At 43.6% G+C, this 25,271-nt stretch overlaps 1 protein-coding gene and 1 non-coding gene across 2 annotated transcripts; both read left to right on the forward strand.

The window, feature by feature from the left end:
* LOC139578809 (U1 small nuclear ribonucleoprotein 70 kDa-like) lies at positions 1-24,841 on the forward strand. The gene is made up of 10 exons (XM_071406846.1): positions 1-191; positions 8,806-8,959; positions 9,085-9,147; positions 9,351-9,405; positions 9,498-9,562; positions 9,841-9,903; positions 10,042-10,123; positions 20,646-20,747; positions 22,104-22,206; positions 22,495-24,841. The coding sequence occupies exons 2-10, from the start codon at positions 8,813-8,815 to the stop codon at positions 23,303-23,305; spliced, it is 1,491 nt and encodes a 496-aa protein (XP_071262947.1). The 5' UTR covers positions 1-191; positions 8,806-8,812; the 3' UTR covers positions 23,306-24,841.
* Positions 8,660-8,738, forward strand: LOC139579896 (small nucleolar RNA SNORD35). Its single transcript, XR_011675904.1, has one exon. It is a non-coding gene; the product is annotated as a small nucleolar RNA SNORD35 (small nucleolar RNA).
* Positions 24,842-25,271: the final 430 nt, after the last annotated feature.

Below are 25,271 nucleotides of genomic sequence, written 5' to 3' on the forward strand. Positions count from 1 at the left end.
GCTTTACGTCATCCCGCCATTTTAAGTTGAGGACAAATATTTTTTCCTGGCAAGAAGCTAACCAAGCTGAAGCTAAAGTATATTCATCTGTGGGGAAACATCTTGCCTTGAACAATTAGAGTGCACGCTCTTATTCCACGTTGCCTGATTCGGGCTCTCTGAGTTTTAAAGGGATTGAATGAAGAGTTAAGGTGAGTGGGCCAGAAATGTGTTATGTCCCTGAGTGGTGGCACGAGGCCTACGCTGGACAGTGGTTAGCGTTTTGGTAGATAACGTTACATATTCCAGGTTAGTTAACTGAACTAGACCTGTTAAAATGTACCACATTTGCACCATATTTCATTTTAGGTATCTGGTCTTTCTGCAATTAGCCAATCCACCAAAGCTTAAAGCTAGTTAAGGTTCATTGTTTGACTGCGTTGTTAGCTAACGTTAGCCTCAGTTAGCCCGCTGAGGTGTATAGTCGGAAGCCAGACTAATCTAAGCAAATTGTATTGGTCACATACACATGGTTAGCAAATGTTATTGCGAGTGTAGCGAAATGCTTGTTCTAAAGGCGTCCTTATCCGGAACAGTTGGTGCATATATGGAATTTTATGACATTTTTGTTTGTTTTAGTCTTGAGAAAGGTGCAATTCGAAGATTCCCCGCCTCCCTATGCTATGTACACGCAGGAATCAATGGGATGCTTGAGAGAGGGGGGGGGGCATCCCGTTAATTTCTTTTTTTAGGCTGTTCGTGCGAACATTTGTTTTCCAAAATACAAGTGGAAGTTCGGTGCCAAAGTCAACGCCCCATCGTTGCTCATTGGTCAACCGTAGGAATTCTAAAATTAACTGTTTGTGTAAAAGGCTCTATGCATTATACCGCCTCCAACGTTCTAATTTACTTCCGACCAGGTTGATCACTTCCGGACGAATTCTGCTATTGTTTTTATCATTAGCTTACTAGCTATCGTAGATGCATTTCTGTCTGAAATAGTTCGCAATGACTACGTTTAAATTACAGCCCCGTGAAGGAGGTGCTAATGAACATTGTTCAGTGCCTCTGTTCAGTTTCTTCCAAATGTAATGGTATTGTGTAATGGTTTTGTGCGCTTCCATCGTTTCCCAGTCGATGTAGAGCTCAGAAAGGTGGTTGGTGGCAGTACGTCGTGACAACTTTACTGTCACCAAACACACAAAGGTGTGTAGTACATATTTCGTCAAAAGTGACTTTGTTGAGGGAAAAAATTGGGGGGTGACAATACCTGAAGTATTCCTTTACGTTAGGTACACCTAACGTAAACTCACCCCATTCCGTACAAATGTGCGTAACTGCGGCATTCAAATGAGGCTGCAATGAAACGAATGGGACTGTAGTGACTGTTTGCATCAAAATCCTGGGTGTGAAACCACGTTTCGATTTAGCGTTGATTGACATGGTAAGGGGCTAACAGTATTGGAGAAAAGATGATAAAACGAATCTCTCTGATCGTGACGTGTCACTACGTAACGTACAGCGCGCATTTGCAACTCATTTTGTGCCGTACAGCCTCTTTCCACCAGGGGTAGCCCTTCTCTCGCAGATTAAAATCATTCTTAACCATATACACTTGTAAGAACTATATCATTTTTGTCTAAATTAATATAATTATTGCTAATATTAAACTATTTCATGACTAGGGTGCCAATTGCATTTTTTGCACGTCATTGCTGCGAGCCATCATGACACTCAAAAGCCGGAACAACTGCAGTTCACTTGTGAGGCTAACGTTAGCGCAGCCCTAAACCCCTCTTCAAATTCGACACAAACCTTCAAACCGGTATGTGATGAGACATTACATAAACTCTTTACGTTTTATTTACATTTTAAAGTTGATTAGTTGGACAAATCGGGTGGGGGAAAACTTTTCTTCACACAACATATTTCCTTCCCCCTTTCAAGATCACTTCGTAGCCTTCGCTCCCCACCCGCCATTTTTAAAAAGACCCATCAATTATGCAGAGATGGGCATCATGAAGGTCTCGTCATTAATTTAGTTGGAAAGGGGAGAAATTGTGCTTTACATTGGTATTGATATTACAGTTGATCTGGAAGTATTACGTTTTTTTGGCGCAAAAATAAGGTCAATTGTACGAACCAAGGCGAAGTACAAAAGTGAGTTTACGTTACTGTCTTCGCGTGGAACTGGCAAATTCAAAAGAGACTTGGTGTTTGGGAAAGAAGACTGAAACCTCCTGCTCCGACTGAGGGGGACGAAGAACAAGATGCGCTGCCTATTGACTGTGCCGTCTGATCCGGTCCAAAGCATGGGCCAAACCAGTGTAAATGTACATGTGTTTATTTGCTAGCAGCAAAATAATAATTTGTTTATCTAAGACATGTATGATTAATTTGTGTTGTAGTAAATATCAGTTTGTGTGGAGCTTGTATTGGCTTTAATTAGGCAATGAGTAACGGGGGTGGGGGAAAGAAATCAAGTAAACACAGAATAGCCAGAATGCAAGATTGTGAATACAATGTTAGAGATGTGTAATTGATTAACTGAACTGTTGAACATTTGCTGAATTTTTTTTTTAAACAAATCTATTCTACTGTAGATTTCTTCACGAACATCAATACTTATTTTTCATAAAACCACTAAACTTGGCACCCATGCAGGGGATCCGTTCAAGTGCGAGAGACACTTCTGCAAGTAGTAGTAAAAATAAAAGTGGTCAACCTTCTCTCTTATAGTTTTTGAAACCTGTAGATCTTTATATATCCTTTCAACTCGGATGTCCTCCTGTGCACAGATGAGTCACACCAGCTACAACCTGTGAGAAGGATTTGACCTTGCACCTGCCAGTAGTAAGCATGAGATCTCTTCAACTTCAGCTCTCCATTCTGTATCTTCAGGTAAGGGCAGTCAACATAACTTGGTACATTTGGCCACTTGACCTCTAAGAGTCCAAAGTGTGGTCTCACACTGGGATCAAATATGATGCCATCTGGAGAGGATCCTAACCACGGAGCATCTGGGTGCACTACGAAGCCACACGGAAAGAAGTTAACATTCTTCAGTGTGCAGTAGTCCTGTACAGCCACTGTAGCCATGGCTAGCCCCCTCTTCATCTCCATGGTCTGCATACCAGATCCCTTGAACACCCGCTCAGCTAGGTGGTCAGCTGAGGTCTCTCCCCCTGACATGGCAAACCTCTCGGAAACGAGAGGATGTTATTCTCATTTTCTTTAGCTGATGCCATTCCGGGCTGCTGCTCTGCTCCCTTGTAGCAACCTCGACTTTGTGTGACATCTCGTAGGTTGTCTCTAATGCCTTGACGTGGAACTGCTCCTGATGGCTAAGGACGTAAGCACACTGAGAAGCCTGAAGCCTGTAGCCATCTAATGGAAGTATTGGTGAAGAAGGGGCATCGGCAGTCTTCACAATTTCACGGGTCTTTGGCTGTGGAAGCTGATAGGACAGAACACTGCCGGCTTGCACTGGCCCAAAGGCGGACTCAACCGGGGGCACGTCAGCTGACATTTCCATTGTTGTCACAAGAGGGGAAGTAAGTGGAGAAAAGTTGGCATAAGTTTCTGAGAAGGTCCATGTCAGGCATGTATCCATTGAGTGCTTTGTAGAGAGAACTTCTGCAAAATATTTTAAAACCTTAACATCAGGTTGGAGAGATTACTATGACAAAGACTCAAGTAACTTTTCCAGAAACAGCACAAGCCCGAAAATTCAAATAAAATGAATTAAAATATACAAATTTATAGATTTCCCCCCAGTCTTTGTCCCAAACATTTGTCATTACATAGTAAAGACGCCACTGTTTAGGCTAATCTGGATACAAGAAAATGTTTTCTAAAATGTTTCCATTTAGGAACCCTCCAACCTAACTTATTCCATCAGCACACGAGTTAGTAGGTTTACGGAACTCTATCCCATCAAACGGACCTGGTTTCACACCCTAATTAACAAGGATTTACTGTTACATAGGCTGAAAAACTTTTCAGGTGCATTTTTTTATGGATATTGATAGACTCACATGTGTTCTTGGCTTGTGCCAACGCTGTTCTGTGTCTGTGCAGCTGTGAACTGGTGGTGCAGCAGGAATGTTTAGTTGAGAGTAGTGTGCTGTCTGGTAAAGAAGGGCCACCAGATGATTGCACAGAGCACTTCCTGCAACACAGGAGCAGTGGCTTTGGACCACTATCACTGGTACAAAGTGCTTTAACACCATCTGTGAAGATAAGTGTGATGAAAGACTGAAGTGAGAAACACGAATGATGAGGCCCATAAATAAATAACAAACATAGTAGTGTCTAGTCTTCTTAATTAGGGGCTCATTTAACTATACAGGAATACATTGTGTCTCAGTAACACAATTACCAAACACAGATTTTTACCAAATAACCTGTTAAGTGGGCAATTCTAGATTGGGACCCATCATTAATATCTTTCTACTGATAAGAGTAAATGTTGACACTGTCTCCAACACATTTTGACCATGATGACAGTGTCTCACAGGAGATGTTTAACAAGGTCCCTAGTAGCTATCTATAACCTTTCCCTACTCATGCTGTGAGGCTTTTCACTCTTCCTCATGGACCTGTGACAGGCAGCCCTCACGGGGATCTCCCCTGTCAATGTATTTTTGTTAGATACTGTGTAGAAGACATGAATAACGATTATGTTTTAGCTAGCAAATATAGCTAGCAAGCATAACTTAACCAAGCTAACGAAAATACACACATTCTCAGGTAGATTCAGTCAACGTTACATCATTTTACGACATAACTAGCTAGCTATAGTTAATAGCTAATGATTTTAGCTAGCTAATGTTATATCTGTCACTGACTTGGTACTCACCTTCATAGTTGTCTGTAGCTTCCTATATACATCTTGAACCCCTTTTCATTCTTGCTAGCTGGAGTCTCGGAGGCTGATTTAACAATTCGATGTACATCATTAATATTAATTTGAGGCAAGTCCTGAAGACACCTAGTAAAAAACTGCGACATAGTGGTAGTAACGTTATATCGTCGATAACAACTAGAATGACCGGAAATTGCCAAACCGATAGGAAGTGTGTTTAGAATGTTCGATCATGGAATGTGCATAAGGGCTATTGCGGGTTATCATTGTGTGGTTTTCCAGCAGAGTAGACTCTTGTGTTTTGCTGCCTTTCGCAGGTCAGTGTGGATTGCACAATTTGGTCACTGAGAAAAAAATAATAAAAAGCGAATCGGAAACTTCAATTGCACCACTGTTTAACCTTACACCTGTAAACTATCCCCAAAAACCGACCAGCCCATCCCACTACTTTGACCCTAAACGATCCTACACCAGGCCATCGGCCTGTGAGAATGGAACCCCTTGTCTCAACGTCCTGTAGATCTTCTGCGTTAAAATCTTACACCAAATATTTATCTGCTGCTGCAACTACCACGTATCTTCTGTGATCTTTGCTCCATCAGTATTAGAGGTCGACCGATTCATCGGAATGGCCGATGTTATAAAAACTTGAAAAATCGGTCATCTGCATTTTTGGACACCGATCATGGCCGATTACATTGCACTTCACAAGGAGACTGCGTGGCAGGCTGACTACCTGTTATGCGAGTGCAGCAAGGAGCCACGGTAAGGTGCTAGCTAGTATTAAACGTATCTTATGAAAAACAACCAATCTTAACATAATCACTAGTTAACTACACATGGTTGATATTACTAGTGTATCTAGCTTGTCCTGTGTTGCATATAATCAATGCGGTGCCTGTTAATTTATCATTGAATCACAGCCTACTTCGCCAAACGGGTGATTTAACGAGCGCATTTGCAAAAAAAAGCACTGTCGTTGCACCAATGTGTACCTAACCATAAACATCAACGCATTTCTTAAAATCAATACACAAGTATATATTTTTAAACCTGCATATTTAGATAATATTGCCTTGCTAACATGAGTTTCTTTTAAATAGGGAAATTGTTACTTCTCTTGCGTTCTGTGCAACAGTCAGGGTATATGCAGCAGTTTGGGCCGCCTGGCTCGTTGCGAACTGTGTGAAGACCATTTCTTCCTAACAAAGATAGCCAACTTCTCCAAACGGGATGATTTAACAAAAGCGAATTTGTGAAAAAAGCATTTCTGTGTAATTATATTCTAATTAAGTCTGATTTGATAGAGCAGTCTGACTGAGCGGTGGTAGGCAGCAGCAGGCTTGTAAGCATTCATTCAAACAGCACTTTACTGCGTTTGCCAGCAGCTCTTCTCAATGCTTCAAGCATTGCACTGTTTATGACTTCATGCCTATCAACTCCCGAGATTAGGCTGGCAATACTAAAGTACCTGTTAGAACATCCAATTGTCGAAGGTATATGAAATACAAATGATATAGAGAGAAATAGTCCTATAATAACTACAACCTAAAACTTCTTACCTGGGAATATTGAAGACTCATGTTAAAAGGAACCACCAGCTTTCATATGTTCTCGTGTTCTGAGCAAGGAACTTAAACGTGAGCTTTTTTACATGGCACATATTGCACTTTTACTTTCTTCTCCAACACTTTGTTTTTGCGTTATTTAAACCAAATTGAACATGTTTCATTTATTTATTTGAGACAAAATAGATTTTATTGAGATATATTAAATTCAGTATTGTTGTAATTGTCGTGTGTGTGTGTATATATATATGAGGTCGATCGATTATGATTTTTTCAATACCGATTAATCGGCCGATTTATTAAAAACAGATATTTTTTAAAATATATATATATATATCATACACACACACACACTTTTGTAATAATGACAATTGCAACAATACTGAATGAACAATGAACACTTATTTTAACTTAATATAATACATAAATACACACACACGCACACAGCTCTGAAGTGACAATGATACTGAAGAGTCTGCTTAGGAGACAAATACTCTCAACTGTTTGAATAAAAATAGAGTTTAAGTTACCTGTGATGAATGTTGACAACAAAAACCTTAATTTCTATATGCAGGAAATCCTATTTTAATAATGGGCATGGTAAGACCGAAGTGCGAGTCATAATTCCCATGACACCTGACACATGAAAATCTGAAAAGCGGTTCCTTCATTTATTGCATAGGATATTTTTTAGATTAACTTAAAATAAGGTCTGTGTTTCGTGTAGGCTTTCATCACCGTGCCAATTTTATAACTGTAGATATCCATAGGACAAGGTAACTCTGATCAATATTGGCTAAATATAAGCAAAGATAAAAAATAAATGTAGAGTGGATTTATGAATTTGTTGACAAATGTTACCTTATCCTAGTGAGATTTACACGGGTATCAAAACGTCGAGGCGGTTTAAGCCTGCACGAAACACAGACCTTATTTGAAGTAGATCAAGACATTCTCTATGGAAGACATGAACGGTAAAATAACAAAGGAACCCCTTTCAAATTCAGCCGCAAGTTATTACAGGAATTATAACGCGTCAACTATTTCTCTCTAAACCATATACCTTTGACTAATCCGGAAACTATCACCTCGAAAACGAAACGTTTATTCCGTTCCGTATTTTATCTAACGGGTGGCATCCATGAGTCTAAATATTCCTGTTACATTGCACAACCTTCAATGTTGTCATAATTACGTAAAATTAGTTCGCAAAGAGCCAGGCGGCCCAAACTGCTGCATATACCCTGACTCTGCGTGCAATGAACGCAAGAGAAATGACACAATTTCACCTGGTTAATATTGCCTGCTAACCTGGATTTCTATTAGCTAAATATGCAGGTTTTAAAATATATACTTGTGTATTGATTTTAAGAAAGGCATTGATGTTTATGGTTAAGTATACATTGGAGCAATGACAGTCATTGATTGTTTTTTATAAGATAAGTTTAATGCTAGCTAGCAACTTACCTTAGCTTACTGCATTCGCCAACAGGCAGGCTCCTCGTGGAGTGCAATGTAATCAGGTGTTAGAGCATTGGACTAGTTAACTGTAAGGTTGCAAGATTGGATCCCCCGAGCTGACAAGGTTAAAAATCTGTCGTTCTGCCTCGTTCCTAGGCCGTCATTGAAAATAAGAATGTGTTCTTAACTGACTTGCCTAGTTAAATAAAGGTGTGAAAAAATCGGCAAATCGGCGGCCAAAAATACCGATTTCCGATTGTTATGAAAACTTGAAATCGGCCCCGATTTAATCGGATTGGCAGTTCCCGCCAATATCCAGCAACTTCGCACAGCCATTGAGGAGTGGGACAATATTCCACAGGCCACAATCAACTGCACTGCATGAGGCAAATAGTCACGCCAGATACTGACTGGTTTTCTGATCCACTGATCCTTCTTTATTTTAATTGACTGATTTCCTTAATATGAACTGTAACTCAGTAAAATCTTAAGTTGTTGCGTTTTGTGGTGTATCATCGGCCTAAAGCATTCACTATTCCTGCTAGCTAGCTATCCTTGTAAATGTTTTGGGGGGAGAAATCTCATGTTGCCTAGTTACTGTTAACATGTGACTTTCCGGCCTTAATTTTCCTTGAAGCGTCCAGGTAAGGGAAGATTTGAGCATTGTTTGGCAACATTGATTACTTCTCGACACTAGCTTCGACGCTAGTTCCACACTTCAAAATTAGATATCCTTGCTAGCTACATGGAAATAATTTATCTAGCTCTGCAGAAGAAATTGAGCTGCACATGGTTATCACAATGGTCTTCCAAGTCTTTGTGGCTCTGTCCACACTGCCTAATGACAACACTAATGCAACCAACTCCATGTCCGCATATTATTAGTTAATATGTAGTTTGTAAACTAAACATGTATTTTTCTCGCTGCAGGTGAAAGATGACCCAGTTTTTACCCCCCAATCTGCTGGCCCTATTTGCGCCGCGGGACCCCATACCATTTCTGACCCAGTTGGAGAAGCTTCCCCATGAGAAACACCACAACCAGCCATACTGTGGCATCGCTCCCTTCATCAGGCACTTTGAGGTAAGGCAAACCTACCTAGTTCTTGTGCAATTACTCTTCATGAATGAGATGGTTAGTTGGCTATTTGATTGAATGCCTTTGGCCCTCTAGCTCTTCTTAGCCAAACTTTTGGACTGTTTTGATAGGATCCCAGAGATGCCCCTCCCCCTACTAGGGCAGAAACTCGTGATGAGAGGTTGGAGAGAAAGGTGAGACAATTGGAACAGGGGTCACTTCCCTTTGGCCATTTCCTTTCACTTTTAGTCTCTGTAACCTCCATGCGTATCTGAATAAGATTGGATAAATGGAAATCTTCAGTAGGGTTTACTAGTACATGGCTTTAATGTACATGTACAGTAACCATTTGGGGTTTGAGTCTGAGGGGCCTAGCTAACCTGTTTCTGTTTTACAGAGGAGGGAGAAGATTGAGAGGAGGCAGACTGTTGTGGAGACAGAACTGAAGCTCTGTAAGTTGACATGATGAGCTTTTGTGACATTCATAGGATTTACTGAAAGTTAATGAAGTCAGGTTGTAATATTTGCTTCTGCCTTCTTCTAGGGGATCCACACAATGACCCGAATGCTCAGGGGGATGCCTTTAAGACCCTGTTTGTGGCGCGTGTTGTAAGTGTGCATTATAGAGGCTTTTATGTTCTATGGCATCTTTACCTTCCATCCTGTTTTGGCCACTGATACTAAAACCGGGTAGTGATTTAATATCAAATGAAGCACACATACACCACAATAAAATGAAAACCAAGCATCCACTTCTTTTTCTATCGAATGGTATGAAGGCCAGAAGTGTGTTCTGAGGACAATTCTAAGACCAAGCTGCCTGTGACGTTTACACCTTTTGTATTTGGCACATGTGATCGACGTTAACTGTGTTATCATTGCTGCAGAATTATGATACAACGGAATCCAAGCTTCGCCGTGAGTTTGAGGTCTACGGACCCATCAAAAGGGTAAGTTTTGTCTGTCTCCCAAACCACCCATTGGTTTTACAATCCATCTTATTGGCCAGTTGTTAGTGGCATTTGGTCCTCTTGCCCGACCCCCCCAGCCTGTTCAGCTAGCTTTATTATAGCCGCTCTCTCTTCCAGATCTACATCGTCTACAACAAGCAGTCAGGGAAGCCCAGAGGCTACGCCTTCATAGAGTACGAGCACGAGAGAGACATGCACTGTGAGTACCACGAGAGACCAACCCTCTCATAACCCACCTCATCTCAAATGGGAGTCTGAATGCTGGGAGGGTACGTAGGTGGGATAGTATTTGTTGAAGGACTCGTGTAAGTGAGAAATGACGAAGGCACCAGATTAATTTTGGGAGCTTACAAATGGTTGTAATTTCACTATAGCTTTAGAAGTAGTAGCAATTTGTGTTGCTGACTATTAGTTAACATCAGCACCTTATACTCTTGCTCAGTGTACAAAGAAGCCTCTTGACTGAATAGTGCCTTTTTCATGGCGCAAACTGACTAGGCTCCGTTTTTAAATATTTTTTTTCTGTAATACACTAGCAGCTTATGCTGTCCTTGGTGCGATTTCCCATTGAAGGGTCAGGATGGGTGTTGGTTTTACATTTATCCGTAGTCCTAGGCCCACTCTTAATATCTGCCAAATATAAAAATACAATGTTCACACTGCTGAGCCACACTGAGCTGTTCTGCGCTGGTCTGATTATGCTGCGAGGACATGTTGAATGGAAAATATCCAGAGTATGGTTTGGATTGGAACAATGGTATGAAAAGAGTCAGAGACAAGAACTAGCTGGCAAGTAGGCTTGGGCGGTATCCAGATTGTCATACTTTTATACCGACCTTGTCATACTGGGATATTCGGTAATACTGGCACTGAACACAAGCAGTGCTGTTTTCAAAACCCACTGATACTCTAATCTGAAGGTTAGCATTGCTAACAAGTACATGTAAAATTCCATAGAGAAGGCTAACAACCGCATTGCAAACATTTTGTATAGTTTCTGACCTAAACTATACAAGTAACTCAAATGCTACACAGTTTGCTGCATGCACAAAACCAATATATGCCAACAAGGCTCTTGATCCAGGAGGGGATTCTCTGCTGTTACCAAGTGAATGCTTGATTTTGGAAGAAGCTAACCACTTAGCTAGATGGCTAACTAGCTACTAAATTAGCAAACCAAACGCAGAGGAGTTAGCACATTTTAGACTTAACTTTTAGACTTACTGTAATTGGATCACCTGGTGCATGCTGCACAACAGTGAATGACTCCCAAGGCTCCGGTCTCTCGTAGTTGTGTGCTTGTAAACAAAGACCACATGACGGGACTACAGTAAGCTTCATACTTCATAATAATGTAACGGGTGAAATTACGAACTCAATGTTTATCTCCTAACGTATTGTACAAGTTGACTGCATGTATTTACTTAAGTAGCTACAAATGTTCAAATTTATCAAACTTCAAAGAAATTGTTTCAACAGTATGGAAAAACCATCCTTGTCTTTTTCCAAATACCCCGGTATACGGTATACCGCCCAAGCCTACTGGCAAGGGGGTTAAAAATATGGATCCACAGTCCATACAAGTTGAAGGTACAACTCTGAACACAAGGGTCACCAAAATCCATCCATCCTTTTTATTTTCAGAACTTTGAGTTTAGAATGGCTATGTTATTAATTAGGGGAAACAAGGTGCTGAGTGAGGTTTGTGTGACGTCTGTCTTGTGTTTGTGGCGCGTGATGACCTCTTGACTAACTCAAGAAAGGGTTTCTGTACTGCACTTGTCTGAGTGAGTGCAGTTAGTCCAGCCATGGCACTTCTATGTGGCGGTGCCATTCGGTGGGAAGATTTGGCCTATGTCTTGTATGTATAAACAACTTCTAAGCCTTGTTCTTCTGGTCACCTTGAATGCCTTTGCTTGCTTTAGGTTAGGCCTGTAATGGTTAGTGTTAAGTCATCTGTGGAACGGGTGGGTTCCCTGGTTGGATCACCAACGGTAAGCTGCAGGTCACCAACAGGCTAGTACCCCCCCCCAACTTGTCTGGTTAACTTGGGTACCCTCTTCTCTGTGCTTTTGTGTGACACTAGGCCATTCCTATCAGCTCATATCAGTGGTCCTTCACCCTGGTCCTGGCGATCTACCATGCCCGCTGGTACTATTCTCATTTTATTGAATTTAAACAAATTATCAGGGAAACGGGTGTTCCCGGTCTATATCTGGCCTCTAAGATTGCTACCTTCCAGGCCGACTACATTGCAGTCACTTTCCAGATTTCACATCACCTGGGTAGGTGCTTTACATATCAGCTAACCAAATCATATAAAATAAGAATCTGATGCCTGACTGCTAGTCGGTGATGAGGCAAGTATCCTCACAGCGCGACTGCAATGTAGCTGGCCTGAAACGCAGCCACTGATTAATTGCTGGAACACTTAGGGTCATGCACCCAGGGTGCAATGAACAGGCAGGGAGTAGTGTTCCCCGGGACCAGGGTCACCCACCCTTGGTATGATGTGACTCAGGTGAGGGTTGACTTGAGGGGATGTCTATGCTGGCTCTACAGTGTATTAATTGTTTGTTGTTCTCATTGCCACTGCAGCCGCCTATCTGTGATGGCTATTGGCCAGAGCTGGCTTGCAGATGATGATGATGATGATGATGATGATGGTTATGATACATCTACACCCTACTACCACAGCTCAGTATATGGTTGGTATGATGGGTTTGTATGATGGGTAAGCTTTCTTTCCACCCTCCATCCTCCTATTTAGGGAAGAGGAGCTACGTTCAATGGGCAAAGCACATTTTTTTGAAGCTTGAACAATATTGACATTGATGAGACAGCTGGTGCTTTGACCATTGAATGCACCCCCAGGCCATTAGTCAGTTAATGGGTGCCCTATGAGTTTTCCTTTTGTGTTAAAGCCACCTCAGATGTATCCATTTTAGCACTTTGTTTTTTACAAATAGACCAAAGTGCTTTTACCAATTGAGTATTTTAGTTGTCTGAAACAGCATTATTTCAAGTTGTCTCTTGCATAATCATTAAGAAAAGGACAATATTTTGCATAACATTGCATCAAAAAGACCACATGCCCAAAACAAAATCCCCTAGCATTGTAAGTTAAGATCCTTTCTTGTGTGCGTTGAGCTGGCTTTAATGGAATAGGGTTACGAAGGGACTCTAAACACTTTTACAGCAAGGCACATACTTATGCGCACATGTAGCTTTGTCCCTACTATATAATTAGGCAAGAGCAGATGCCAACAACAGCATAGCGGTAGCTTATTCAGACATGGCAGCCATCTCACCCCCAGATCTCTTTACCACAGCTGATAGCAAGGATCCGGTGTATACAGCTAATAGAACCAGTCTAGTGAGGAAACATGTCACCACTTACTAGCCTACACCAAACACATCCAATTTTCTCTAGATGCATACCTTTCTGTTTCTTAAAAAAAAAATATATATATATATATATATTGATATGCACCGTATGTGTGCTTGTATAGTAAGATTGTATTTAGGCCATGTTTGAGTTGTTTTTGGGGTCGAGGTAAGGCAACCCCCCTTTGAGTAAAGTTCTCTCTGATTGGTTGAGAAGGTTATGGTTTGTGGTAAGACAAACCTGGATTGGTTAGGTTAGTGAGGGGTTGTGGTAAGGCCCCCTGGTAGTATAAATCTGTGAGGTGTCATTAAAGTACAGTGATGATTTGCTATGATCTAGAAGGGGTTCTGGTAAGGCCCTCAGATTGGCTATAAAAGTGAGTGGTTCTGGTAAGGCCCTCTGATTGGATATAAAGAGGAAAGAGTCCTCTGTGCCGTTTCCCATTGGATCGTCTACCACAGCAGAGCAGACCAGTGTAGAGGCCAGGATGGGTCATCATGGATCTCGCCGAATTCTTCGGTCATAATAGACTGATCCCAAGACTGTCTGGGCCAAGGGAGTATATATTTATGTGTGTTCTGAGTTGATTCAGAAGCTGCAGTCTGTGGTGGTAAATCTGGCAGGAGCCTGCCATGTTGACTTGCAACTGGAAGCCCTATGCTCTGGGAGGTTCTGAGTCCGACACTGCGCTCGTGTCCAGGCGGTGGTAAGATAGTTGGTGAAAAACAAACACAGCAGCCCATAAAGCCCCCACTAAGGTATGCGAACATGGTCACATTTAACATTTGCTCGTATCGAGATGACCCCTCCCCTATATCTCCCCCTCTAGACCAGTATTACAAGGGCTGAGGTTGTATGTAAGGCAACCTAATATACTCTAGCCTCAATATAGTCTGAAGCACAACATGTATTGGGTAAGAAGATTCCAGCATTGCCATACAAGAAGGTTGTGTACTCTGGCAGTCAGAGTAAATATTCAGGAACTCAAACCAATGTGTCACTGGTATTTTATTTCTCACTGAACTGTGTGTGTGGGGGGGGGGGGCTAAGGACGTTCCTAAGGTGTCAGCATTTGCAGTGCAGTATCCACCTGTGGTTTGTCACTAACCACGTTTCCATCCAGGTTTTATGCGAGTAAAGTCATACTGGATTAAAAGAGCACGACAGCTGTGATGGAAACAGGACTATTCGGTGCAATTTTATAAATGCTGACAGAATTTGTTAATTTGTCATGGTGGGATATTTCTGTGTCTAAAATTTAATTATGTGCGAAATAGCGGTGTAAATGCCTTTTGTGCAAAATATTGATTGTAATTATAATCTTATCAAAGTAAACTTGGAGTCAAGTGACTATATGGTGTGTATGTGGTCCTCCCATTACGACTTGGGGAAACAATGCAGTTTAATAGGCTACCGTTAAAATATGTGTGGTGAAAAGTGCACGGTGATAATAAGCTTGATTTTTATTTATTTTTTCCTTTCCAATAAATATCGAGGGTCTTATGCTGGTGACATGATGAGCGATGTTTGACCGCCTTTTGACAAAATATTTTCTCATCCATTATTATCTTGTGTAGACTAGCCTATCCGTACTGTATATGCAAGCTGTTGGCTAGAGCACACGCGCCAAGACCAGCGTAGGCACATTTGCTATTAAACGCAGGTTTGTGACAACTCATTTATTTTTTTATACATCAGAACTTTAGCGAAAAAGTAAATTGTGTGCACTACGTCATCACGCACAGATTTTTTTATATACACTGCTCAAAAAAATAAAGGGAACACTTAAACAACACAATGTAACTCCAAATCAATCACACTTCTGTGAAATCAAACTGTCCACTTAGGAAGCATCACTGATTGACAATAAATTTCACATGCTGTTGTGCAAATGGAATCGACAAAAGGTGGAAATTATAGGCAATTAGCAAGACACCCCCAATAAAGGAGTGGTTCTGCAGGTGGTGACCACAGACCACTTCTCAGTTCCTATGCTTCCAGGCTGATGTTTTGGTCACTTGAATGCTGGCGGTGCTTTCACTCTAGTGGTAGCATGAACCGGAGTCTACAACCCACACAAGTGGCTCAGGTAGTGCAGCTCATCCAGGATGGCACATCAATGCGAGCTGTGGCAAGAAGATTTGCTGTGTCTGTCAGCGTAGTGTCCAGAGCATGGAGGCGCTACCAGGAGACAGGCCAGTACATCAGGAGACGTGGAGGAGGCCGTAGGAGGGCAACAACCCAGCAGCAGGACCGCTACCTCCGCCTTTGTGCAAGGAGGAGCACTGCCAGAGGCCTGCAAAATGACCTCCAGCAGGCCACAAATGTGCATGTGTCTGCTCAAATGGTCAGAAAAAGACTCCATGAGGGTGGTATGAGGGCCCAACGTCCACAGGTGGGGGTTGTGCTTACAGCCCAACACCGTGCAGGACGTTTGGCATTTGCCAGAGAACATCAAGATTGGCAAATTCGCCACTGGCGCCCTGTGCTCTTCACAGATGAAAGCAGGTTCACACTGAGCACATGTGACAGACGTGGCAGAGTCTGGAGACGCCGTGGAGAATGTTCTGCTGCCTGCAACATCCTCCAGCATGACCGGTTTGGCGGTGGGTCAGTCATGGTGTGGGGTGGCATTTCTTTGGGGGGTCGCACAGCCCTCCATGTGCTCGCCAGAGGTAGCCTGACTGCCATTAGGTACCGAGATGAGATCCTTAGACCCCTTGTGAGACCATATGCTAGTGCGGTTGGCTCTGGGTTCCTCCTAATGCAAGACAATGCTAGACCTCATGTGGCTGGAGTGTGTCAGCAGTTCCTGCAAGAGCAAGGCATTGATGCTATGGACTGGCCCGCCCTTTCCCCAGACCTGAATCCAATTGAGCACATCTGGGACATCATGTCTCGCTCCATCCACCAACGCCACGTTGCACCACAGACTGTCCAGGAGTTGGCGGATGCTTTAGTCCAGGTCTGGGAGGAGATCCCTCAGGAGACCATCCGCCACCTCATCAGGAGCATGCCCAGGCGTTGTAGGGAGGTCATGCAGGCACGTGGAGGCCACACACACTACTGAGCCTCATTTTGACTTGTTTTAAGGACATTACATCAAAGTTGGATCAGCCTGTAGTGTGGTTTTCCACTTTAATTTTGAGTGTGACTCCAAATCCAGACCTCCATGGGTTGATAAATTTGATTTCCATTGATAATTTTTGTGTGATTTTGTTGTCAGCACATTCAACTATGTAAATAAAAAAGTATTTAATAAGAATATTTCATTCATTCAGATCTATGATGTGTTATTTTAGTGTTCCCTTAATTTTTTTGAGCAGTGTCTTTTTTTTATCGCAACAAGTCAGTTTGGTGGGAAAATGTGCATTTTCTTTGGATTTGAGAATATTTGCATTCAAATCTGTCGCCAATTGGATGGAAACCTAGCTACTGGTAGAAAGTCCCCAATTCCACCTATAAGGGTTTAGACGTGCTTTTGGAAGTGAGTTGGGTGTCTGATTTGACCCATGGTGGTGACGCCTATTCACTGTTCTTTCTGGGTAAGAGGTTGATGTGAAAATGCGCAAATACATTTCTCATCAATTTGTTGGTTAATGTAATAGTATGGTGCGACATGAATTACTGTCATCTGATTTTAATTTCAAGTGCGCAAGCATTTTTCACAACAGGCTTTCAAACGCACTCCACATCAAAGTACTGTCAACTGCTTGGACCACTTGTTTACATTTTATTCATTTAGCAGACACTTATCCAGAGCGATTTACAGGAGCAATTAGGGTCTGCTCAAGGGCACATCGACAGATTTGTCACCTAGTCTACTCGAATTTGATCCACCAAATTTTCGGTTACTAGCCCAACGCTCTTTACCGTTGGCTAACCACTAGGGACACGCAGTATTCAGTAATAAAGCATTATCGGTAATGGTCTATTTATCTGATTACCGTAGCTTTTAAATTAATGCATTTTTACAGAATCCCATGAGATTCACGTTATGAAAGGCTGGGTATTTTCTAAATCACTGGAGCTATTTAAATTAATATTGTTTCATGTAAATAATCTTTGCAATGCTACATGAGCCATTCATGTTGCACAGTAATTTAATGGTATACATATAAACTCAGCAAAAAAAGAAACGTCCCTTTTTCAGGACCCTGTCTTTCAAAAGATAATTAGTAAAAATCCAAATAACTTCATAGATCTTGATTTGTAAATGGTTTAAACACTGTTTCCCATGCTTGTTCAATGAACCATAAACAATTAATGAACATGCACCTGTGGAGCTGTTGTTAAGACACTAACAGCTTAGACGGGAGGCAATTAAAACTTATGACACTAAAGAGGCCTTTCTACTGACTCTGAAAAACACCAAAAGAAGGATGCCCAGGGTCCCTGCTCATCTGCGTGAACGTGCCTTAGGCATGCTGCAAGGAGGCATGAGGACTGCAGATGTGGCCAGGGCAATAAATTGCAATGTTCGTACTGTGAGACGCCTAAGACAGCGCTACAGGGAGACCGGATGGACAGCTGATCGTCCTCGCAGTGGCAGACCACGTGTAACACCTGCACAGGATCGGTACATCCGGATGGCAACAACTGCCCGAGTTACACCAGGAACGCACAATCCCTCCATCAGTGCTCAGACTGTCCGCAGTAGGCTGAGAGGCTGGACTGAAGGCTTGTAGGCCTGTTGTAAGGCAGGTCCTCACCAGACATCACCGGCAACAACGTCGCCTATGGGCACAAACCCACCGTCGCTGGACCAGACAGGACTGGCAAAAAGTGCTCTTCACTGACGAGTCGTGGTTTTGTCTCATCAGGGGTGATGGTTGGATTCGCTTTTGTTGGCGAAGGAATGACCGTTACACTGAGGCCTGTACTCTGGAGCGGGATCGAGGTGGAGGGTCCGTCATGGTATTGGGCGGTGTGTCACAGCATCATTGCTTGCAATGACAACAAGCGCAGTCCAATCTCAATGCTGTGCTTAACAGGGAAGACATCCTCCTCCCTCATGTGGTACCCTTCCTGCAGGCTCATCCTGACATGACCCTCCAGCATGACAATGCCACCAGCCATACTGCTTGTTCTGTGCGTGATTTCCTGCAAGACAGGAATGTTGGTGTTCTGCCATGGCCAGCGAAGAGGTGGATCTCAATCCCATTGAGCACGTCTGGGACCTGTTGGATTGGAAATGTCCGGGAACTTGCAGGTGCCTTGGTGGAAGAGTGGGGTAACATCTCACAGCAAGAACTGGCAAATCTGGTGCAGTCCATGAGGAGGAGATGCACTGCAGTACTTAATGCAGCTGGTGGCCACACCAGATACCAACTGTTACTTCCTCCTCTTTGTTCAGGGACACATTATACCATTTTTGTTAGTCACAGAGTTTATAAGTTTATAATTGATTTTCAGAATTTTAGCTTGCTTCCTTAGATGTAATATTTTAGCTTAGTCGTGGGCCAAGTCAAGACCGTTGATTGGTCTAAACTCCTCAACCTCAACTCTGGACCTTGGAAGCCTGTTCCCCTTAATCAGAGACTGATTTTGACCTGGGACACCAGGTGTGCAATTATAAGGTAGAACAGAAAAGCAGCATGCTCGGGACCGTGTAGGGTAACACGCTGACCAACCCGGATGTTGATTTGATTTTTGTACCCCCACACCAGACGTGATCAGGACACGCAGATTGAAATATCAAAACAAACTCTGAACCAATTATATAAATTTTTGGACAGGTCGAAAAGCATTAAACATTTATGGCAATTTAGCTAGCTAGCTAGCTTGCTGTTAGCTAATTTGTCTTGGGATATAAACATTGGGTTATTTTACTTGAAATCCACAAGGTCCGCTACTCCGACAATTAATCCACAGATAAAAAGGTAAACCGAATTCCTTTCATCTTTCCTCCTTCCTCAGGCTTCTTTTTTACTTCTTTGGACTTTATATGGAGGTTGGCATCCAACTTTACGGTGCGTTACTACAACCGACTGGAGTGTGGACGTCAGTTCATCTTTCAATCATCCACGTGGGTACATGCTCCTAAAAAGCAATGAGATGGGAGAGGACGGACTTGCAGCGCGTTGAGCGTCAAATAGAATTTCTATTTAAGTGCTTGGCCACGCAGACGCTCGAGCAGTGTGGGTGAAATGATTGAATAACATGTATGTGTACATTTATTTTGCAGTGCACGTGACGTGAGCGGTGTGGTCAGCATGTAAGAATTGCTTACCCTTGGTCTAAACTATAACCTTTCTAGCTTCAAGGTAAAATGAGCCATGCAACAGTAAGCGGTTGACCCTCTTCAACAGTAGTGTGGTCACTACTGGACCTAAGTAAGATTTAAATTATTTTAAAGCAGAGTTTCACTTTTTCGGTCTCTGGTGCTCCACAGAAACCACACATGAACAGAGCAATTATATGCCTAACTTCAATGTTTTGTTTGAATATATTATATGGCACACTTGATATAATAAAATGTAAGGTTTGAGATTTTAATAATAAATGCTTTAAATGGCAGTTTTGTCTCTTAAAAAAAAATGTATACCCCTTTTTTCTCCCCAATTTCGTGGTATCCAGTTAGTCTTGTCTCATCGTTGCAACTCCCGTACGGACTCGGGGGAGGTGAAGGTCGAGAGCCATGCGTCCTCCGAAACACAACCCAATCTAGCCGCACTGCTTCTTGACACAACGCATGTCCAACCCGGAAGCCAGTCACACCAATGTGTTGGAGGAAACACCGTGCACCTGGCGACCTGGTTAGCGTGCACTGCGCCCGGCCCGCCACAGGAGTCGCTAGTGCGCGATGAGACAAGGATATCCCTGCCGGCCAAGCCCTCCCTAACCCGGACGACGCTGGGCCAATTGTGCGTCTCCCCATGGACCTCTCGGTCGCTGCCGGCTGCGACAGAGCCTGGGCTCGAACCCAGGGTCTCTGGTGGCGATGCAGTGCCTTAGACCAGTGCGCCACCCGTGAGGCCCCCCAGTTTTGTCAACCTTATCTGCTATACCGGCTCACTTGTGATTTGAGGCTAGAATGAATTTCTTCTATCCCTCTTTTAGCATTTCAAAATAAAGATTTACTGAAGTAAAGTGCTTGCACAACAAAATACTTAAACTGTGGTACATCTTCAAAAAAGAGAGATGTGCAGGTAAATGCAGCATTTAGGGGTGGAAAAAGGTCTACTACTACATGGTCTGTCTGCCCAGAGAGCAGCCCCACACTACCTCACCTGCTCCTGGTCAGTATATTCATGCACTCTTTGTTAACCTTACCTTTAAAAACGCAGAGCTCCAACTTACCCTTCTCTACCCTTTTCTCCCCCTCCCCCAGCTGCCTACAAGCATGCAGACGGGAAGAAGATCGACGGAAGGAGAGTGCTGGTGGATGTGGAGAGAGGCCGCACTGTGAAGGGATGGCATCCCCGCAGGCTAGGTGAGGAACTGCACATGATCTCTGTGACAGTGCATAATTATCCATACTACAGTCATGCCATTTTACAATCTTAACACTGAATTCACTGAGCGTTTTGGAATGGATGATTCTACATTTACATTACATTTAAGTCATTTAGCAGACGCTCTTATCCAGAGCGACTTACAAATTGGTGCATTCACCTTATGATATCCAGTGGAACAACCACTTTACAATAGTGCATCTAACTCTTTTAAGGGGGGGGGGGGGTTAGAAGGATTACTTTATCCTATCCTAGGTATTCCTTAAAGAGGTGGGGTTTCAGGTGTCTCCGGAAGGTGGTGATTGACTCCGCTGACCTGGCGTCGTGAGGGAGTTTGTTCCACCATTGGGGTGCCAGAGCAGCGAACAGTTTTGACTGGGCTGAGCGGGAACTGTACTTCCTCAGAGGTAGGGAGGCGAGCAGGCCAGAGGTGGATGAACGCAGTGCCCTTGTTTGGGTGTAGGGCCTGATCAGAGCCTGAAGGTACGGAGGTGCCGTTCCCCTCACAGCTCCGTAGGCAAGCACCATGGTCTTGTAGCGGATGCGAGCTTCAACTGGAAGCCAGTGGAGAGAGCGGAGGAGCGGGGTGACGTGCCTGGATTAGGACCTGCGCCGCTTCCTGCGTGAGGCAGGGTCGTACTCTGCGAATGTTGTAGAGCATGAACCTACAGGAACGGGTCACCGCCTTGATGTTAGTTGAGAACGACAGGGTGTTGTCCAGGATCACGCCAAGGTTCTTAGCACTCTGGGAGGAGGACACAATGGAGTTGTCAACCGTGATGGCGAGATCATGGAACGGGCAGTCCTTCCCCGGGAGGAAGAGCAGCTCCGTCTTGCCGAGGTTCAGCTTGAGGTGGTGATCCGTCATCCACACTGATATGTCTGCCAGACATGCAGAGATGCGATTCACCACCTGGTTATCAGAGGGGGGAAAGGAGAAGATTAATTGTGTGTCGTCTGCATAGCAATGATAGGAGAGACCATGTGAGGATATGACATAGCCAAGTGACTTGGTGTATAGCGAGAATAGGAGAGGGCCTAGAACAGAGCCCTGGGGGACACCAGTGGTGAGAGCACGTGGTGCGGAGACAGATTCTCGCCACGCCACCTGGTAGGAGCGACCTGTCAGGTAGGACGCAATCCAAGCGTGGGCCGCGCCGGAGATGCCCAGCTCGGAGAGGGTGGAGAGGAGGATCTGATGGTTCACTCTCATTCATTCTCACATCGGCATTGGTCATTTATGAATCCCTTTTAATATTGTCAGTTTTAAATGCTTTCATTTCCTGTCTATGATTTCTGTACCACAATAAGCCCTGTTTTCTGTCCCCAACCAGGCGGTGGTCTTGGTGGGACAAGGAGAGGCGGGGCTGATGTCAACATCAAGCACTCTGGAAGAGACGACACCTCACGTTATGATGACCACCCCCCAATTGGAGGGTGAGTACCTACACTGGGCCCTTGGGGTGGTCTGCAAAGGGAGGGTTGTCACCCTATTTTAAATAGGCCCTACCATTAGACCTGAAAGAATTGGATAATCTGAAGGCAAGATGGCTTTATTACCATATTCCTTAGTTACATCTATCCAATCATTTTAGATCTGTGCAAGTGTAGAGGGTATGGGCTAGTGGCAGATTTGGGATTGGACATTTTGTTGTTTGACTGACTTGATATTTTCTGTATAGAGGTTTGACAGTTGACTTATTTTTGCCCTTCTCTTCACCTCAGGGAACGTGAGCGCGAACGTGGACCTGAGCCCAGAGGGGAACGCAGAGAGCGCAGCCGTGAGCGCGAACGGGTGGGGGAGAAAGAGCGCGGTGGCGAGAGACGGAGGTCCCGGTCCCGGGAAAGACGCAGGCGCAGCTCCCGCTCCAGGGAGAAGGGCGACAGGGGTCTGGGCCAGGCAGGGCCCGGAGAGGAGAGCGTAGTGAGTGGCAGGAGGAGAGACCGAGAGAGGGAGCGGGGGGGAGGAGGGCCAGGGGGAGACAGTCATAGCAGGGAGAGGAGCAGAGACAAAGGTGAAAGGAAGCGGAGGAGCCGCAGCCGAGAGCGCAAGCGAGACCGGGAGAGGGGCAAGGGTGGTGAGGGGGATGAGAGCTTGGGGCTAGGAGATGGTATGATGGGGGAGGGAGGAGAGAGGGTGCCTGAAGAGCCTAGTGTGGGTGAGGAAGTGGGAGAGGAGCGCGGCGGGAAGGAGCGGGACAGGGAGCGGGACCGTGACCGGAGGCGCAGCCACAGGGACAAGGACCGGGAGAGGGACCGGGAGAGGCACAGGGGGGACAGGGAGAAAGACAGGGAGCATAAGAGAGACAGGGAGCGGGGTGGCGGGGAGCGCAGGGAGGACCGGCATGGCTCTCTCCTGCTCCCCTCGGCCGAGCAGGATGACGTGGTTAACGGGGAGGAGGGCGACGCGCCGCCCCAGCCAGAGGAGAACAGCCAGGATGGGTTGACGATGGACCAAGAGTCGGTGCAATCGGGGGAGGGTTACGTTTCCAATGAGAACGGCTACAAGATGGAGACCCAGGCAGACGAGTATTAAGAGGGGCTTTGCCATCTTTACTAATTTCCTTTTTTTTTTCTTATACAACACAAACCCACATACCCCTTCCCTGTTAGTGTGAAGGATATTGTAATTAGCTGCTGCCCTGTTAGAAGCCACAACGGAGCAGTGTAGGCACAAGAAACAAACTGTCCGCTTTATGGGTTAAGTAGGGGTTTTGTTTCTTCTGTATTTGAACCCCCAGGACTAGGTCCACACCACAATTATTTCAAACCCGTCCCTCGGTAACAAACTGAGAACGGTGCTCACTATCCCTTAACATTCACGCTCTCCCCCAACCGGAACTTTTAATCTGACATTCTGCTCTGTCAAGTACTTGTCTGATTACAATCCCTTTATGAGCGAGGCAGAGATGGTGTAGTTGGGGTGAAATATTTGTTTCTCTTTTTCTTAATCTCTGTTGGTGTATTTTTCTTTATTCAACCAGGGTTGTTGTTATTGGGGTTAAGTTTTGGTTTTATTTAACATTTCCCCCCCATGTAATTTGAATGAATCCATGTTCCCACAAAAGCAGTACCCTAACCTATTGTTAGATTTTTTTTTTTTCATGTTCCTTTTTTACTTTAAAGTACAACCCTGAACGTCTTACTCAACTGTCTGGACACATACTTCTACCCTCAAGAAAATGTACAGCAACATTTAGGTTTCCATTCAATTGGCGACAGATTTTCATGCACATATTCTTGAATCTGCATAAAAACATTATGCGCATGTTTCCATCCTATTGACTTGTTGCAAATAAAAGCATTTTGTGGTTAAATTCCCATGTATCAAAAATTAAAAGCTAGTTAAATGGGTTTCATCACATTTTCAACTCCACTGATTGCGTTTATAGCGAGTGTGCTCACTTTGGTATTTGCATGTATGCTTTAACCAATAGCACGATCTGCGTGCTGTTGGCTAGAGCGCACATATAGCCTACATAACGACATCATATGGACAAAATAGTTTTTTATTTTTTTTATTTTTTACAGCCAAATGTCACCAGACGAAGACCCTAGATATTTATTAGAAAGTAGCATCAAGCTAATTACCTTGCACTGTCACCACCCTGTGAAGTTCATTTATTTCATCTGTAGTTTAATGAACAGCATGCTTTCCCGATTAGTTGTAGTGGGAGGACCACATGACTCCCAAGTTTACTTCAATATGATGGTTATTGGATCAATATTTGCTCATAAAAGCGTTTCCACTGACATTTCTCTAATTAATTTTACTGACAAGATTCCACTTTGTCTAGTGTATTTTTGTTTTGTTGACATTTGGATCATTTACCCCAAAAATGTGTAAGGCCTGTCATTACTTTTGTATCTGATGTACTTTACTTACATAAAGGTTGGCTGGAAACCTGGTTATTGAAAATGAAGGGGGGGAAGTAAGGAAATGTGTTGCAAAGTGCATGTCCAAGAGTTGGCAAATATTGCTTATTTTTATTCTGTAAAGCAAGATGGAGGAACCCTCTGAATGGAATTGTTCTGATTCTCCTGAAATAAAGTTCCTGTTTTTTTTGTTGAACATTTAGTCAGTGTCATCCTGTTCAGTAATCTAAATGACCAGGTTCATCATTGGTTGGCATCCAACATTATGGTACATTACCGCCACCTACTGTACTGGAGTGTGGGCCAGCAACTGGGAGAAACTAAATCAATTGTACCTTATGTGGCCAATTTCACGCCATTGAATTGAAATCCATTGTAAACATGAAAAAGTTGCTAATGTGAACATTATTTTTTTGAGGAAGAGTGAAATAATGGATGTTGACATCAAAAACCAAACGATTTGAAGCAAAATGTATAGAATTGTAAACTATATCCAAAGCAAAACCCCAAAACTTGCAATGACAATTTTAAAGCAAGAGCAAAAACTCTTGAAATTATTGAAAAATGTATTTGAAAACCAATGCAAAAATAGTTTTCAGTTCAACTTCCCCAACAACCAATCCTAT

This window comes from Salvelinus alpinus, chromosome 6 (assembly GCF_045679555.1).
Source record: "Salvelinus alpinus chromosome 6, SLU_Salpinus.1, whole genome shotgun sequence".
Taxonomy (NCBI): Eukaryota; Metazoa; Chordata; class Actinopteri; order Salmoniformes; family Salmonidae; genus Salvelinus; species Salvelinus alpinus.